The 19,521-nt window shown below is 45.5% G+C and overlaps 1 protein-coding gene across 3 annotated transcripts in view; it reads left to right on the top strand.

Annotated features, from left to right (window-relative positions):
• LOC119391051 (3-methyl-2-oxobutanoate dehydrogenase [lipoamide] kinase, mitochondrial) overlaps positions 1–19,521 on the top strand; it is a 395,177-nt gene that overhangs the window by 108,972 nt on the left and 266,684 nt on the right. For all 3 annotated transcript variants that reach the window (XM_049415029.1, XM_037658741.2, XM_037658740.2), the window contains exon 4: positions 15,407–15,454. In XM_049415029.1, the coding sequence (XP_049270986.1) occupies positions 15,407–15,454 (48 nt within the window). The remainder of the gene's footprint in view (positions 1–15,406; positions 15,455–19,521) is intronic.

The following is a 19,521-nucleotide window of genomic DNA, read 5'->3' as shown; positions in this document are numbered from 1 at the left end:
ATCAGTGTTGGCTGCTTTTGGTTATTAACATATTTTTCTCCACATTCGACAGGGAAACATTAACAGTGACCGTGATTTATCGTATCACGTATATCGTGAAAATAGCGCGCATATCTGATCGTCTTTCTCTGCCAAGCTAGAATTTGTGACACATGTTTGGGACCCGTTAGGATAGCATCTATCGGTATCATCGAATCAAACATTCGATATTCAACGATACCAAAGCATTCCTCCGCGCACGATCTGAAAGCAGCGCGCGGCACTGGCAGAAACAGTGCAGGCTCCAGTATGTGCCAGCGCACGCCTGTGAAAATTCCAGCGTGCTTTCACCGGAGTCCCAGTGAATTCGAGTGTATACCAGTGTTCCCAGTGCGATCGAGTGCCAAAAACGTACTGGTATCACGCTGGGGGTACTGGAACGGCGCTGGTTTTTGCAATAGGGATATCAGCCACAAATACAGCTTAAAAAGTATTTTAATTGAGTTTTAAAGTTCGTGAAAGTGCCGAATCGGACATTGAAGCAAAAGGCGATGAGTTCATTGTGTGGGGACACTTTGTAAACAACGTACGTAACGAGTTCTGGCCGAGTTACAGGAGACATGTTTGAGATGGACAATAATGGTAGCGACACCTGATGACGCAGAGCCTAACCAGCGACCCACAAACAACATTGCGGCGACTTACCCGCTTACTGACTCTGTGTGAAGTAGTGGCAGTGAGCTAATTATCAACTCACAGTATTTTCATTGTTTTTTTTTACAAGAACTGCGATGCGACTGAGAAAACAGAAAAAAAAATGATGGCTGATCCCTCGGTCATAGAAATCGGTATGACACGAAAGTGAAACGTGTCATCACAGTAGTAGTTTATTGTTTATAGTGCATTGGTATATGAGAGCTCGTACAATGTCTACTGTTTGGCAAATATAGCACCGCTTGATGTGGACGCACCTCACTCATGTTGACGCCTAGTGGCACATTTCCGTACCGACGATTAACGCCCATGATCTTGATTTAACCCTTGTGGTGGCTGAAGTTGTTAACATATACGTGGACACCGAATATGGGTGAATCCCGCGCAAAGATGCCATCAACAAGCACATAATAAACACTGCTCTCGATATGCACTCCTACAAAGCGTCGTAAAAGGCGAAGAGAAACGCTACGCGCGTCGTGTCTTCCCTCTAGCCTGGCCATTACTTCTCACAGTGCAAGCGGGGAACGTGGTGCGACAGCAAGGCGAGCGTCGGAGAACAATTTTTCGATATGGATGGATGCTATGAGCGAGGCTTGGGCCACCTCACGATGTGTTAAAACGTTGACGAAATATAAACTTCTATTGGAAATGCGCCGAATGGGACGTTCGTGGCAACGGCGCGTTTTTTTTTTCGAGCCTGGTGGCAACATGCCACCGCTCTGTTATAAAGGGGACACTCATAGCATCCATCCATCAATCCAAGAGCACTGTGAGAGGAAAGTGTGAAAGATAAAAGGTGCGTCCATGTGGCCTCCGTAATGTGTGGGACAGTAGCTCAGTGGGCTAAATGCCCGCCAGCCATCGTCGCAGACCGAGAGTTCATGGGTTCGACTCCCGTCAACGGATTTTTTTCTTATAGCTTTTTTTTTCTTTGCCGTCTGATGGCGTTCATTTTGCTGACGTACTTCCGTGACGGAAATACGTCATGAAAGTCTTGGTGGACCCCGGCATAAAACACTTTCGTGTTAAAAAAATTCGGCAGATCCCACGCACTGTGGGAATCGATGTAATGCAAAGCAGCCAACAAAGAGCTGCATACATAGCCTTGTTTGTCTTTGAGCCAATTGAAATCATTCATGCCATGGCATCTAGTCCACCATATATCGCACGTTTGCCATGCACGCATGCATGCACAATCTAGTATACACCATGCCAATGAAACGCATATTCTGGTACATACAATGCATGACCTGTCGTTTATGTTCATCACGCACTCGTGTCATGCCATACCAATTTTGGTATATATCCAGTTAACAAAACGGCCGGAAGCGCACCATGACAGTGGCATGTAAGTCATACCGTACATGACATGCATAACATGATTCGCATCTTAAGACCTCTCATTTATGTTCGTCCTACAGTCACATCGCGCAATACAAATTTTGGTGTATATCAAACGAGCGAAATGGCCGCGAATGCACTATGAGTATAGCATGTAAATCATGCCATACATGACATGCATATCATGGTTTTTCATGTTACCACCTGTCACGAATGTTCATCACACAGTCACATTGCGCAATACCAGTTTTGGTGTATATCAAGCTAGCGAAACGGCCGCGAATGCACCATGAGCATGGCATGTAAATCATGACATACATGGCATGCATGTCATGGTTTTCATGTTACCACCTGTTATTCGTGTTCTTCATAGAGTCACATCGCGCAATACCAATTTTGGTGCATATCAATGTAGCGAAACGGCCACGAGTGCGCCATGAGCATGGCATGTAAATCATGCCGTACATGTCATGCATGCCATGATTTTTATGTTAGCACCTTTCATTTACGTTCGTCATACAGTTGCTTCGCGTGATACCAATTTTGGTGTATATCAAGCCAGCGTAACGGCCGCGAATGCACCATGAGCGTTGCATGTAAATCATGACATACATGACATCATGTCACGGTTTTCCTGTTACCACTTATTATTCATGTTCGTCATACAGTCGCGTCGCGCAAGACCAATTTTGAGATATATCAAGCTAGGAAAACGGCCGCGAATGTATCATGAGTGTGGCTTGCAAGTCATGTCGTACATTATCTGCGTGTCATGATTTCCATGTTACCACCTCTCATTTACGTTCGTCATGCAGTCTCGCGCAATACCAATTTTGGTCTATATCAAGCAAGCGAAACGGCCACGAGTGCGCCATGAGCATTGCACGTAAGTCGTACATGTCATGCATGTCATGATTTTTATGTTACCACGTCTCATTTACGTTCGTCATACAATCGCTGCGCGCAATACCAATTTTGGTGTGTATCAATCTACTGAAACGACCACTAGCGCACCATGAGCGTGGCATGTAAATCATGACATACATGTCATGGATGTCATGGTTTTCATGCTACCACCTGTTATTCATGTTCTTCATACAGTCACATCGCACAATACTGATTTTGGTGTATATCAGTCTAGCGAAACGACCGCGAGCGCGCCATGAGTGTGGCATGTAAATCATGTCGTACATGACATGCATGTCATGATTTTCATGTTACCACGTGTCAGTTATGTTCGTCATACAGAAATGTCACGTCATACCAGTTTTCGTATATATCCCTTCATTTAAACGGCCGCGAGCGCCCAGAGACCATGTCATGTAAATCATGCTGCACATGACATGCGCGTCATGATTTGCCTGTTAGGACCTGTCATTATGTTCGTCATGAATTCTTGTCACGCCGTACCAATTTTGGTGTATATGAAATTAACGGAACGGCCGCAAGAGCATAAGGCCGTGGAATGTAAATCAAGCTGTTCATGACATGCGTGTCATGATTTTCATGATATGAACTGTCATTTATGTTCGTAATAAGGCCATGTTATGACACACCAATTTTCGTATACATCCGATTAACGAAACGGCCAGGAGAGCACAAAGTCGTAGGCGGCTAGATAGATAGATAGATAGATAGATACGCTCAAAGTCGCAGAAGTTCGCTAAGAAATGCTTCGCATTTAAAATTATATTGTAGTTAGAAAAATGCATCAAGATGTCGCTACCAGCTGTGCTGCTGCTGCCGTCAACGGCTCCGGCAGGGTTGCCAATGGTGGCTACTTTTCGCCAAATTGGCGAATTTGAGAGGCCCGTGGCGACCTAAAATTACGAATGGCGACATGGTGAATTTTTGGCGATTTTCAGCTTAGGTCTCCACTGAGTTATGCATCCTAAGCTCAGTGCCTTCCCAACGAATGAGCGGCACTATTCTCTGTATTTTTCTGGGTTGTGAGGTACACATTGCGCGCCGTTCTGTATGTCCGTCCTGTAACTCGTGTGTATCTCCTCAATTCATCTAGGTGCTTCAGAGCTTCGCTAACATTTCGCTTCTGAAGGGGCTAGATGACGGGTTGGTCGTGTGTTCCGGCCATTTGTTCCGCCAAAGCTCCAACTATTCTGAATAGCTTGGCGACCTATTCACCGCTGCAGTATCCCCTAATCGAGCTCGTATAGCGAAGATGGGCGGATACGCGGGTGTTCGTGCAATAAAAAATTATTTATTCAGGCATTTTCTACTGTTCTCGGTGAGCGTGTGCAATGAAAACAATTGCTATATAACATTTTACAATGTATACCTGTTCAACTATAACGCACTGGATTGACGCGGGTAGATATAAGTGATTATATATGAAAGGGACAGTGGCGTCCGGTATCATATTGGTTCACACTGAAAGGCATAAGACTCACTAATGAACGATACCTGTAAGCATTCTGTCTTACTGCTTTCAATAAACCTGTTAATCCTTTTTTTCATATGAGGGGATGTAAAGCTGTCTACAAACAACGCCTTCGCGGCTTTCGCCTAAGGTTTACCACACTTTTACCTTTGAAACGAGCGGACAGGGATGGAAGGACATCATGAGCGTTTTATCCTCTCATACTTGCGCCTCCGCGCACATCTTGCGGCTAGTCGGAGAACCAGGTGCACCAAGCACTCCCATGGTCAAGGGGCGATGCGCCTGGCATAGAGAAATGTCAATATACTTTAAGGGCTTTGAATGGCATTTTATTCTACGGGGCTATACATCAGTGGAAGTTCTTATTACTAGGATATGCCGCACATATCTAGAATGGCGACTTTTTTGGCGGAATTTGTAAAAAATGGCGACTTTTGGCGACTTTCTGCTCGTCGTTTGGCGACATTTACTCGAAAGTCAGTGGCAACCCTGGGCTCCGGTAACCAGGTATCCGAAAACGTTAGAAAGTCTACAGACAAACTAAAGCTCTCTACTGCAGGGATTGTACTGAGTAGTGGACAGATAACTGCTTCGGCGATCCGACGTGCATACGTGGGACTGGTATGCCTTTAGAATGAAGCGTTGCCCGATCTAAATATGTGTCAGTAATGTGTGCATCATGCTCCTTATATGTTACATATGCACATTGTTACAGAGCGCCAATGTTGCGATTTCACTGCTTCTTTTATCACTTCTCAACCTGCTACTTTACAGATGATCAGAGCAAAATGTTTCAGCACACCTAATGCTGCTCCAAGGCTCACGGAAATCGTCGCCTCAGAGGGACGACGACACAAGAACAAAATTGCAGCCACCAGCGGAATTCGCGAAGGGAATTTTCTGACTGATTTTTTGCACGCCTCCCAGCTACTTCGTGAATCGCCGCACTATATAGGCAACATAGTTTGACGACCGAGGAAACAAGCACTCGCAGCAGCACTGACAACATGGCAGGAGCTGGCGAGGGACATCACTGGTATTCACGGTCACCTGATAGTATTTTTTAACGAGTAGGCCGACTACGTCACAGGACCCTCGAGTGCTCTTCAAAATCAAAACTGCCTGCAGTGGTAACATACGAGCATATAAATGAACATTCGTCTTGCACTGGAACAAATGAGTTTCGTTGCTTGCATTGACGAGTCAGTAGCCACTGATTGAGAGCAAAAAAATGAGGTTCACTAACTTTCTGTCACCACTCCTTTAGTGGTGTTTGGCGATGAACTTTTGGTTCGCATGAGCAGAATTTGGGTTGACATTTTTTGTTGACTCCCATAGCTTCAATGCAGACATGTGCAATCCACTAGAATTGGCCTGTTCATCGTCGTCCGCTTCAATTAGTCAACTGATGAATGAAAGAAGACTGGAGTGGGTTTATGCCATATTGATGGCGCTACCACTAGAAAACTGTTGGCTCTTTCAGGGAAATCATTCAATGAATCTTCAATAATTATGATCACAGTTAATTGGCCCTATCTTTACTTAAGGTATTTTGTATGCATCCTATACAACTCTGCAGCACTTTTGGAACCTGGTCAGAAAATGCTGTTGATTGGTAGACGAGGCTCCTGCGAACATGTGAGCCAAACATTATAGCACAGCACGTGGCATGAAGTTTACAAATAAAGCTAGAAATCCCGCGCCCTTGGCAAATGATACCATCTACCCAAAAGCACATGTACACGGCCATTGGCTGTTTGTGCCATGATGTGCCTGCGTCGTGCTGTGCCAGCGCGCTCGTGATCACTCTAAAAGTTCAGTGAAAAGAAGAAGAAGTTTCCTGTGCTCTTGTGACACCCCCCTCCCTTTTAGCTTTCATCACGCTCTGGGATGAAAGAAGAGTGCTTCAAGCGGGTGACAAATGCCTGTAACTCCACTCGTAATGGCGAATTCTAAAAATTTTTGTGCCAGTTAATTAGTGAGGCAATAAACTCTGACAGTGAAGTTCTATGATTACTTGGAAAAGTAGGCCCCTTTAACTAGAACCATTACCTCCTGTTTTATATGAGTTTTTTTTATTGGGATTTCATAACATTCGAGGCAACACAGTATGTCCGATTGGCTGGGGGTGAATTTTAGTGTGCTCCTTGAGAGACTTAATGTGCCACGAGCAGGGGCAGGTGAGAACACTGCCGCTATGATCCGTCTGCATTCACAGATAGAGAGCCTTATGATAAATTGTACACTTGACGTAGAGAGTTAAAATTGGCCTGCCAGTGATCCTGAGGACTTGCTCTGTCCACTCAGTGCCTTCGTACAATATTGTCAAAACATTTAACAGCTTAATAGTATACGTTGCTGGGCTAGTTGGTTCATAATCTTCAAAATTGGCTAGCGCGAAAATGGACAAGCAGTGAGAAGGAACACTGATGTACAGGACAGCGCCTGTCCTGTACATCAGTGTTCCTTCTCAGAGCTTGTCCATTTTCGCGCTAGCCAATTTTGACCATTTAACAGTCCCTTAAGGGCCCATAGCTCTCTTGATTCAAGGTGCTTCACTTAAATTATGGTTCGAATGGTTTGATAATATCATATCTAAAGCGCTTGTGGAAATAAAAAAAAAAGAAAAAGCAGTCTTGGGTACACTTAACGTATGCAGGCATGTCGCGTATGGCAAGACAAAAATGATTTAAATGACAAATTTTTCTCGACAAAATTCCGTTCTTTCATTAATAAATTTTCGTTGCAGGCACTTTGTAAGCTGATCTCACGCGAGAATAACTGCCGTGACACCATATGTCGTGAGGTATATACCGTATCTGAGAAGCTTGGGCGAGTTTGTAAGACATCATGGCACAACTTCAAAGCGCTAAAAAACAGGGACAAACGAAAAAGAGTGGACACGACTAGCGCTAACTTGAAACTGAAATTTATTACAAGAAAGATTGGAAAAAGGCAAACCCTATTAGATGGCGCACATGCGTGCACACTTGCGCAGACTGCTCAGAAAAGCCCAAGAAAAACACCACAAAATCACTTTGGTATGACGCCAGATTTCTGCAGTAGATTATATTCGCATTCCAACAGACTCAGTGAAGGCTGTCTGACACACCCGTCGCCTTTCTCTTTAATCAGATAGGCTTCGACTATCTCCCTTGTTAGTTTATTATCGTGTCTGAAAATTACTGAATTGTCACATAAACCAGGTTCACATCCGCAATCACGGCAATGCGTCGCCAGGTGCGAATAGGCCGTTCCTTTGAGGGAGCTGTGGTGCTCTCTAAGCCTAACATTCAGGCATCGGCCCGACTGTCCGACATAGCACCGTCCACACGCGAAAGGAATGTGGTACACAGCCCCCTGTTTACAGGGCACAAACTGCAAGCCATGTTTCACCTTGCATCGATTACTTTTGGCACGCTCCTTAGTGCCAAGGCGTTTCTGCAAAGCAGGACATGTAGCACTTAGCTTGTTCTTTGCAGAAAAAACGACATCAACGTCGTGCCGGGCGGCCACTTTCTTCAAGCGGTGCGAAAATCCGTGAAAATATGGAATAATCACAGAGGGCCGTTGTTTGAGCTGCTCATTCGCCTGCTTACTTTTGCCTTCCAACTTGGCTAACGTGAGAGCCTTCTGGGCAGCGGAGGCAATCACTGAATTAGGATACCCTGCGCTTCGCAACTTGTGAACCTGGTTCTGAACACTCTGTTGCATGAGGTGCTGGCAGGATCTGTTAACGGCGGATCGTACACAAGACAGAGCGATGCCATTTTTGACGAGTTTAGAATGCGAGGAATTAAAATTCAGCAGACTTTTTATGGACCGGGGAAGGTACATCCAGCATATGTGGGAGTCATGGAAAGAAATTTGCAAGTCGAGGTACTGAATCAAGTTATCCTGTGGCATCTCAAATGTAAAGTTCAGTCCCAGTCCTTGCTCCTTAAATAGCTTCAGGACATTCACAACACTGCCGTTGAAATTGTCGCTATTTACAAACACCAGGTAATCGTCTACGTAGCGAACAATCTTAGTGGCAAGGCCACATAGTTGCTTTTGTAAGGCCCGGTCGACGCTACCCAAGAAAATACTGCTCAAAATGGGAGCCACTCGCGACCCAATGCACACTCCCGAACGTTGTGCATAAACCTTGCCTTCCCAAAAAATGAACAGTTCAGCAGCTCCAAAAAGCCTTCAACCGAAACACCACGGCGTGTTGTGAAGGCAACCTCGTCATTTAGGTCACAAATACACTCCTTAATGCATCGTACCAACACGTCTTGAGGCATGGCGTAATACAAATCCTCAACGTCTATGCTGAAGGCCTTGCATCCAACTGGATTTTCATTTCCTAGGAAGTTAACAACACTGAGCTGGGTATAACGAGAGGGTCATGTACATCCAGCCCTTGAAGGTGCGACTGGAGATAATCTGACAATAGGTGCAGCCATGTGTTCCTTTCTGAAACATGCGTGCACACTTGCGCGCACATGCGCGCAAGTGTGCACGCATGTGCGCCATCTAATGGGTTTACCTTTTTCCAATCTTTCTTGTAATAAATTTCAGTTTCAAGTTAGCGCTAGTCGTGTCCACTCTTTTTCGTTTGTCCCTGTTTTTTTAGCGCTTTGAAGTTGTGCCATGATACCGTATCTGCTTGCACACAACAGCCACTGGTTGGCCAACTGTCGGCTAGTGTTCTGTAGGAGTGCCTGGTGCTGGCTAATGTCGGCTTACCTCGGAGGGAATGCAGCGCAAAATAAGACAGGGACAAGGAAGGGCGATGCACACAGAGTGCTGTTACCTGTTGCCTGGTGTTTGCTAGTGTGTGGTAACCTTAGCCAGCATTGCGTAATGCTGGCTGTCAGTATTGCCTAGCATTGTGTATTGTTGGCTGTCCATTGTTATAACAATGCAGCAAATATTACATATGCATTACAATGAATTACAGTGTAGCGTTGCTCAATCCTGCAGGAATGCGTCAACAAACACTGCTAACAATAGGACCATGAGTGCACTCAAACACGAATGTCAACCTTGGGCATATCAGTGGGGTAGGCCCGCATGACACACTCACTGTTCGACTCTCGAAGATGCTGGTCCACCTGTAACGCTTGGCTCCAGTGAAACAAAGCCAGTTCCTTGCTCAGGGATGCAACAGCTGCGCCACTTGCGCCATTTTGATACAATTTGGTATTTCTGCGCCGAGCTGCGCCAAAACGCCCTAGGTAACCGCAATTTTTTTTTAGTTGCGCTAGTTTTAGCGGGGAACGAAGCCCGCATTGGTGACCTACAGTTGGGAGGGGCACCTTCATCCAATCCAATCCGATCCAGTGGCGCTTGACTCAAGACGTAAATCTGTTCTGGCGGATTTGCCGGTGGGCCTAAATGAAGTTTTTACTGCCGGTTCAAACGCTGCTCTACAGGGTCATTCAACATGAGCAAAGGTGAGCGCCCATTTAATCTGGAAGCGCCGCGTAAAGAAAATTAACTGACAAACGTGCCGTTTGACACGTGCTGCAAATCTTTGTGGGGATGTCGTTATTGTTTGGTGGAGTCCGGTTCAACTCTGCCTTTGTTCACCTAGCAGTGCTCACGTGCACGAATGCGCGGGTTGTATATACAGTAAAGTCTTTTTAAATGTACTGACGAGTAAAATTTTGTTTAGAGAAGTACTGCACACGGAAACCCTGACCGCCTTAGCCGAACGAGTTCGTCAAGGTACTCGCTCCCGCGAACTCGCGGTGAGGCCGACACTACAATGTGCTGAAAAAGGCCTTCCGCTTTTTGGGAAATGTGAACATTGGTCGACTAATCATTTTGACTTTGTCGCGAGTGTAGTCACCGCTTTCCTGGCGCGAAGGTTTGATGGCAGGTACCAACGAGCACGCCAGTGCGAGTTACCGCCGGCCACCTTACCGCGATCAGCATCTTTATATCTGCTCGGTAGCGCGTGCGGCATAGCGCGTTTGGTACAATATATTACACGCATTTTATAGGCGACGAACCCAAACATGTCGTTGGCTGCTGCCTCCCGTGCGGAGATAGATTGCGTGTCGCTTGCAGAAACTAAAGCCGCTCACCATTGCTGCGTTTACCCAACGAGATCTTTGCCGTATCCCTACATGCGGTCACGAGCGGAGCGGGTAGAAAGACTCCTCGGAAAAAGCTGTCGTACGGTAGAGCACGCGACCGACCCGGCAGTGACGGCGTCAGCTTTGTTGGTGACGCGCTGCACCAAAGTAGCAAGGGTGCGGCTCTACGCGGCGAGAGGCTCTGCGTACAATGAATTTTGAAACGATGCCGATTTTTGCTGCGCATAGCTCTCTCTCTCTCTCTCTCTCTCTCTCTCTCTCTCTCTCTATATATATATATATATATATATATATATATATATATATATATATATAATAAGATGGGATGGCACACTTACGAAAATTGCACTTAATTGCTTGTTTGTCTTAAACGTTGAATGGCATTATACACACCGGACTTAGACTGTTCTCTTGTACTATATATACATGTGGTGGCTCTCTTAAAATGGGCTTTCTCCTCATAGATCTTCTTTTTAACAGGGCGGAATACAAAATTCAGCGCAGCGGTGCTGAATGAAGTGGATTGCAACAATGACGTGATCAGCCGCTGGTGCAGGCCAGGTGTAAAGGACACGGATGCTTTTTGCATCATTTGCAGTGTGACTGTTTCCTGCGCCAAGCATGGTACTACTGCTGTTAAACGCCATGCAGGCATGAAGAAGCATCTGGAGGCAGCAGCAAAGCTGAGGGACTCAAGTGGTGTGCTACAAGTGCCCAAGACTGTGCAGGCCACAATAGATTTTTCACAGGGGATGCCTCGTGTCACGTTGCAAGATCAAGTGTGTGAGGCTGAGGCCATATTTGCAATGTCTGTTGTTTCAAAGGGCATTCCCTATACCTGGGGCGACACTGCTACAGACATGTATAAGAAAATTTTTCCAGATAGTAATGTAGCCAAGAATTTCAGCTGTGGAAGGGCCATCCTTTCTTACGTCATATCGGATGGTGTGGGACCTTACTTCAAGTCGAAGCTTCTTGGCGATTTGTGTCGGCCTAATGTTTTTTTCTCCCTTATTATCGACGAAGCTCCAAAACCCGAGCAGCATGTCCAGCAGTTGGATTTGCTGGTAAGATATTTCTCCGAGAGCCGGCAGCAGATAATCGTTGAGCACCTCAATTCTTTTAACCTTGGCAGGGCCACAGGAGATATAATCGTGGAGTGCATAGAGGATGCCCTAGCTGAGCTACCAAGACAAGGCTTACTTTGCTTCTTCAGCGATGGCCCTAATCTCATGAAAAACGTTAAAGCAAAGTTGAAGCAAAAGATCAACCCAAACCTGCTCGACGTTGGGGAGTGCACTCTGCACAAAGTGCATAATGCTTTTTCAAAAGGTCTGGACGCATTTTGCAGTGATGTTGAGCAGCTTGTCAGAGATGTTTACTATTATTTTAAACATTCCTCTGTGCGTGCCGAGGTTCTGAGAGAGCACCAAGAGCTCTTGGGAATAGAGCCTCATGTTTTTCTCCGACATGTGTTCAACCGCTGGCTGACATTGCAGGACTCAGTAGCCCGCGTGCAGGAACAATTCACTGCTTTTCAGTCTTTCTTTTTGGAGAGGAACAGCGTTGAGCGACAACCAGATGCCCAGACTCAGCACGGCAGACTTTCTGCAGCTTTTCGAAGCAAGACTCTTTATGCAAAAGTATTGTTTCTAAGAAATGCTGCTGGGTTTCAGCACAATTATTTCAAAGGCAGGAGCCACTTGTCCTTCATTCCGAGGTTCTGGCACTGGTGCGACGAGTCTTGAGTCGTTTCTCACGAAATCAAGCGTTTTACGGCAAGAGTGCAGAAGACTTGACGAAACTCAATTTGGATGATGCAGCCCTCTGGAAGGCACGGCCAGAAATTGGCTTTGACACTGAGAAAGCAATGGAAGGCTTCGACCCCGCGTAGAAAAAGATGTTTCGCCTAGGAGCTCGTGCATTCTATCTTGCTTGTTCAAAGGCACTTTTCTGAAGCTTCCTCTCACAAACAAACTGATTATGCATGCAAGCTTTCTGGCCCTGAAATGTGAGAAGCCTGAGCAGGAGCTGCGGTCATTGCGGTATATTGCAGGGCAGCTCCAGCCACAGGTCATAGGTGTTGACCAGGTGTCGTCTGTTATTGACGAATGGCACATGCTGAAGTGTGATAATGACAGAGGTGCCTTGCACATAGAAGGAAGGGTCGATAATTACTGGGCGAAGATCTTCGGCCTGAAGGCAACAACAGGGGCACCGGATACCCTTTGCTTTCTAAGCTTATCAAAGCGCTGCTTTCTCTGCCTCACGGCAACGCTGACCTAGAACGGGGATTCAGCGAAAATAAGCACCTTCTAGATGGCCGGAGCTTGCTGAGCATTGCCAGTATTAATGGAAAGCGCCATGTCAGAAGCTTTCTTCAACGGTATGACGGTGACGCAACCAAAGTGCCTCTCAGCGCAGACCTTCTGAGAAGTGTAAGGAAATCGCGTGCCAGATATGCACAGAGAGTCAACTCTGAAGAATACACATGCAAGCGGAAGGCAACAGAAGAGCCTGCCTCTGAGCAGCCTTCTCAAGAAGCTGAAAAGAAAGCATTAGAGGACCAAGTGGCCGCCAGCAAGGCAATGCTCAGTAGTGCCGAGGAAATAGCTTGGGCGTAAAGCAAAAAGACATCAACAAAGTTGCAAGTGGCCATGTACTCCTAACAAAAGGGAATGAAAGCCTTGAGCAGGCGCTTAAGAAGCTGGATGAGCACACAAAGAAAATGGCTAAGAAGGCCAAGTGTTGATATCCTGTTGCCGATGCCTGCACTATGTTTTGTGAGATTCTAGTCAACTTCTAGTCATATAGATTAATGGTCTTATTTATGTTCAGTATAGTTAAATACTTCCCAGGTGGAAGACCGGTTTGGTGTGCAATTTAGTGCTAGTCTTCTTATAGGCCAGCCGAATGCTGCAACAGCAATCTGTAGTACAAATAAAAATATTTTCAGCTTTTACACCATCTTTTTGTGTCTTTCTTTGTTTGGACCTATTAATACTAAGCATTTGTACCTTTACTGTAGATTGAATAACGCAACTACTCGACGGGACACAAGGAAGATACACACACAACAGAGCGCTATACCTTCAACAATGAATTTTATTCCCTTTTCCTTAGCAAGTTTCGTCTAAACCTTGGTGCGAATTCACCATGCACAAGGCCTTGGTGGTTTCCGCAGAATTCATTGGTCTTATTCAGCATGTTATGCGCTGACAACATGATTGTGGTGCCATCGAAAGGTTTCCATATATATATTTTGTTACTGTTCCTAAAGGAGGCTTTGCTTGTGAAGCTGCTCCAAATTTAGAATTTAGTGCTCCAAAACGGAGTTTTTTTTTGTCCGTAACCTGCTCCAAATTTGGATTTTCCTGCTCCAAAAATTGCTCCAAATCCTATTTTGACTGTTGCATCCCTGCTTGCTTCACATAGCATCCATTTCTGCAGTGCGCGAAATTTTCCAGGATATTTTTACACCTTGATTTTCTTTTTCTTGTTGCTAAATATTCATTTAGTTATTTATTTATCGTGCAGTCTTTTTGAGAGATTTAAACTGACACTGTGGCTGCACTCAACGCAATGCCAGTCTTTAAAAGCAAACTGCATAGTGCTACGGGATGAACCAGATTGTCCATTTAAAATGGCAATAAACCACATCGAGTAGGGGCAAAAACACATTGTACTGTGACTTGCTGTTGACAGTGTAAAAAACGACAAAACCGGCCGATCCGATGAACTGTGGGAATCGATGTAATGTGAAGCAGCCAGCACAGAGCTGCATACATCGCCTTGTTTCTCTTTGAGGAAAATGAAGTCATTCATGTCATGAAATCTAGTTCACTATACATCCCACATTTGTCATTCATGCATGCACGTGCAATCATTTTTATAATGAAACGTATATTCTGGTATGTACAATGCATGACCTGTCATGCCATACCAATTGCCATACGCAGAAGTGCACCAAGTCAGTGTCGTGTAAATCATGCATGCCATGCGTGATGCGTGTAATCATGCATGATATGCGTATTAGGATTTGTGTGTTAGGACCTGTCATTTATGTTTGCCGTACAGTCAAGTCACGCAATACCAATTTTGGCGTATATCGAGCTAGTGAAACGGCCGCGAGCGCACCATGAGCGTGGCATGTAAATCATGCTGTACATCACACGCATTTCATGGTTTTCATGTTGCCACCGGTGATATATTTTCTTGATATAGTCACATCATGCAATACCAAATTTGGTACATGTCAAGATAGTGAAACGGTCGCAAGTGCATTATGAGTGGGACATCTATGTCGTGGTGTATACATGACGTGCATGTTATGATTTTCATGTTAGCACCTGTCATTTATGTTCGCCATACAGAAATGTCATACCACTTTTGGTATATATCCATCTAATTAAACTGCCACGAGCGCTCCGAGACCATGTCATGTAAATCATGCTGCACATGACATGCGTGTCATGATTTGCTCGATAGGACCTGTCACTTACATTTGTCATACACTCATGCCATATCAGTTCTGCTTTATATCAAGTTAACGAAATGGCTGCAAGAGCACCAACACCGTGGCATGTAAATAATGCCATTCACGACATGCATGTCATGATTTTCATGTTATGACCTGTCATTTATGTTCGTCGTACAGTCATGTTATGCCATACCACATTTGGTATACATATCCGACTAATGAAACGGCCAGGAGAGCACAAAGTCGTAGGCGGCTTGACAGACAGACAGACAGATACAGTCAAAATTGCAGAAGTTCGCTAAGAAATTCTTTGCATTTAAAATAACATTGTTGCAGTGTGGCAGCGAACATGATTAGAGAAAGTGATGCTGACAGAACATATGTGGTTTTTCTCTGTTCTAGCATGAGCTGTACACCCAAACGTTCTACCTGCTCACGGAGATACCTCCGGTAAGTATCCACCGCTCACTTTGGGCCTGTCTCCGAAAAATTTCTTTGTATGGTTTGTGATAGAGCATGCCTTGCATTTATATATAGTACTAATAATTTTACCAAGCAACATTGATGCTTGCAGCATGCAGTGAAACACCCATGCTTGCAGAATATGAATATATCTGAACCATATGAACGCCTTGTACCCGCAGTGCAAACCAAACAGAGCAGTTTCTATGAAGACTTCATTGAGTTTTGTGGCTATGGAATAAAAACCCCCTGCAGGTCAACTTGTAGAGCTGACCTGGAGGAGTATGCCGGTGTCACAGGGGCAGGTTTCAAAGACCATCCAGTCGATGGCCATCGACGACTCGACAGAGTTGTCACGCTGCTACGTGGCAGGTTTGAACGGCCATCGAGTGGTTCAGGTATTTCTCGCAAAAGTTGTGTGGCGCTGCGGATCCTTATTTTCGTATTCATGTCACTGAAAGTTAAATCAGATAAATTCACTTAAACGCACACATATGTCTCTTGTTTTAGGGGCGTAGCTCCTCTTAGTCTAACCTTGTCACGTCTCCGTTGTCCGGCGTAAGCGGATCTCCCGTATGAGGCAATAGATGGCGCTGTCTCATAGAAGTAGATATATTGAAGGAAGTGGGCATAGGTGACGACTGTGTACAGCTTTTGAGAGAAATATACCGAGAAAATACAGTTTGTATAGAATGGGAAGGAATAAGTAGCAAGGACAGCGTTGAAATTAGCAAGGGGCTGAGACAGGGATGCCCTTTGTCCCCGCTGTTATTCATGCTGTACATGGCGAGGATGGAAAAAGCGCTAGAAGGTAGCAACATTGGATTTAATTTGTCACACAAACAGGTCGGAGCGATGGTTGAGCAGAAGCTTCCAGGTCTATTTTATGCTGATGATATTGTCTTATTTGCGGACAGTCAAGATGATATACAGCGACTGGCAGATATATGCGGACGGGAGTGTGAGGCTCTAGGACTAGGATTTAGTGCAACAAAATGTGGATTGATGATATTCAATGATCACGGAGACCATACGGTCTTAATACAGGGCCAAAAAATACCGAGGGTAAGCGAGTACAAGTACCTCGGAGTATGGGTAAATGAGGGGGATAGATATATGGAGGTACAAGAGAAAGCATCGGTAGCAAAGGGAAAGAGGAATGCTGCAATTATGAAGCACAGAGCTTTATGGGGATACAATAGGTACGAGGTGCTTCGAGGGCTGTGGAAGGGTGTGATGGTTCCGGGGCTTACATTTGGGAACTCAGTGGTGTGCATGAAGTCAGAGGTGCAATCAGGAATGGATGTAAATTAAAGGACGGTGGGCCGCCTCGCCTTGGGCGCTCACGGGAAGACGACAAATGAGGCGGTGAAGGGTGATATGGGATGGACAGGCTTTGAAGTGAGGGAAGCGCAGAGCAAAATGAGATTCGAAGAGAGGCTGAGGAAAATGAAGAAGAGTAGATGGGCAGAGAAGGTTTTCAGGTATTTGTATAGGAAAAGCGTTGACACGCAGTGGAGAAAAAGAACTAGGAGGCTCACCAGTAAATATACGGCTGGCAGTGCGGGCGATATGGCAACAAGGAGCATTAAGCGGAAGGTCAGAGAGGCGGAGAGGACTTATTGGATGGCAGCGATGGAAAAGAAGCCGGCTCTGAGTAACTACCGAAAAGGAAAAAACGAAATAAGGAGGGAAAGGTTTTATGATAATTCAAGGGGAAGCGCTTTACTGTTTGAAGCAAGGTCGGGCTGCCTGAGAACGCGTAGTTATAAAGCGAGATTCAGTAACGAAGAAGAACTATGTACATGCTGCGGGGGAACTAAGGAAACGATGGAACATGTACTGATTGAATGTGGCGATATTCACCCAGGTATACGTGTGGGCACGGGTGTACATGAAGCCTTGGGTTTTAGGGACAACAATGGAAAGCTGAACACGCCCGCGATAGAAATAAGTAAGAGACGGTTAGAGTATTGGTGGCAGAAAAGTAGAGATAAAGTACAAAAATAAATAATTGGGGGAAAAAAGGTTATTCTGCCTTAAGAGGCAGAGAGATGGACTGTGAATTTATATTTTTTGTTATAGTAACATAGATTTAATCAATGTAGATAAGGCATTAGGACAACATGAAACAAGGAAGTTTTTTTTTCTTTTTTTTCTTTTTTTATCCTTCGAGCCTGGTGGCAGACATGTCACCGCCCCGTTATAAAGGGGACGCTCATAGCATCCATCCATCCATCCACATAGAAGTACAGTCGCCCGGGTCTTTTTTTTTTTGTTCGTTCACCACGTGGCTGAAAGGCACACATGTGCTTTGAAGTATAGCATACTAGCGGAGTTTTGTGATACCATTTGACTTTAAGTGTATCTAATCCGCCGTGTGAACGATCTAGACATGGTCAAAAAGACCGTAAAGTGTTCAGGGTGCGGAATGGGATGGAAAATAGAGGTTTGTACGGATGAGAAGACAGAGGGAGCTGACGCCAAGTGTAAGCAATGCGAGTTAGAGGCGAAAATGGAAATAATGATGGCTGCCCAGAATCAGCTCATGGTAAGAATCGCCGAGCTGGAAAATGCGTTGGCGACAGAGCGGGAAAAAACGATGGCTATGGGGGAAAGGCTTAAGTCAGCCGAGGTGGGGTTAGCAAAGGTAGTCATGGTGAACAAGGAAGCAAGCGACAGCGGGAACAGAGGGGCATCGACCCCCACAGTGGTAGACGCGAAGGGGGAAACAGGTTTGGAAAAGACAGGTGCAAGGGTCACAGGACCTAGCTTCCGCGAAGTAGTTTTGGGAAGGGGAGGGGACAATACAGCAGCAGTGGCACGCGCTAATAACCGAGGCAGTGGCCAGGTGCGGGAGAGTCCAGCAGAAAAGTCGGAACACGTGATAATCGCCGGGGACTCGAATTTAGTTAGATGCGCAGAAGCAGTCAAGGAAAGGGTGAGAGGCGACAAACGAGTTTTAATAGGGAAGTTCCCGGGACATGGGCTGGGATCAGTGATGAGACAGGCTAGCGCAAAACTCGCAACTAAGGCTAATGGACGTAACCCCGTGCTAATCGCGGGAGGTCTAAACGACGTCTTGAATGAAGAATCAGCCGAACTAGCGACCACATTAGCGAAAGGGGTAGATGACATGCGCGCCATTTCCCCTCAGGTGCAGATAGTGGTATGCACAATACCGGAAGTACCAGTGAGGAATATCAACTTGCAAAGAGCGGTTGTCGACGCAAACAAAGAGATATGGCGAATTAGTCGAGAGAAGGGCTTCGAGGTAGTGGATATAAACAGGGAGGTGCACAGGTGGGGCGGTTTCCAAAGAGACAGAATTCACTTCGATAAGAGGCTTGGTCATGAGGTGGGTTGGCGACTTGCAGGTCGCGCAGTAGCGTTTTTGTGGGGCACACGGGCCCTTCGGTGCCCAGGGTAGCTTGTAATGAGGAAAACAACCAGGGGGACTCTTTGACAGGCAGTATAGCGAAAAACCAGAGAAAGGGTAAAAGAAGGGAGAAGGCGCCTGTTGCATTTAGTTACAGAAACATGCAGGGTGGCAGAAAAAAGGCAAAATGGTTAGAGATTGAGGAGAAGTTAAGCAAGGAACAGATAGGTGTTTATGCGGTTACAGAAACACACCTTAGAGACTTGGAAGAGCCACCACATATTGACAATTATATTTGGGAAGGATGTAACAGGATCACATCAGAAAGGAGAGGTGGGGATGTTGGAATGCTAATCCATAGCAGAACAAAATTGGATAGAGTGAAACAAACGTGTTCAGAGCACATGTGGGTTTCGGGCACAGTAGGTGGAAAGAAAACGTGGCTAGGTGTAGCTTACTTGTGGACGGGGAATAACTGCAGAGAAAAGAATCTGGAGATAGTGAAATGCATAAGCACCGATATTAAAGAATTTGGTCCTGATGCCGAAGTAATCCTTCTAGGGGACATGAACGCTCACATTCATGACCTTGACGGATATTCAGACACCAATGGCAAGTTATTGCTAGATCTCTGCGAGCAACATAGTCTTGAGATAGTTAACGTGGGGCCTAAGTG

Source organism: Rhipicephalus sanguineus, chromosome 4 (genome assembly GCF_013339695.2).
Source record: "Rhipicephalus sanguineus isolate Rsan-2018 chromosome 4, BIME_Rsan_1.4, whole genome shotgun sequence".
Taxonomy (NCBI): Eukaryota; Metazoa; Arthropoda; class Arachnida; order Ixodida; family Ixodidae; genus Rhipicephalus; species Rhipicephalus sanguineus.
The sequence above is the reverse complement of the archived record's forward strand: the minus strand, read 5'-3'. Positions and strand labels throughout refer to the sequence as shown.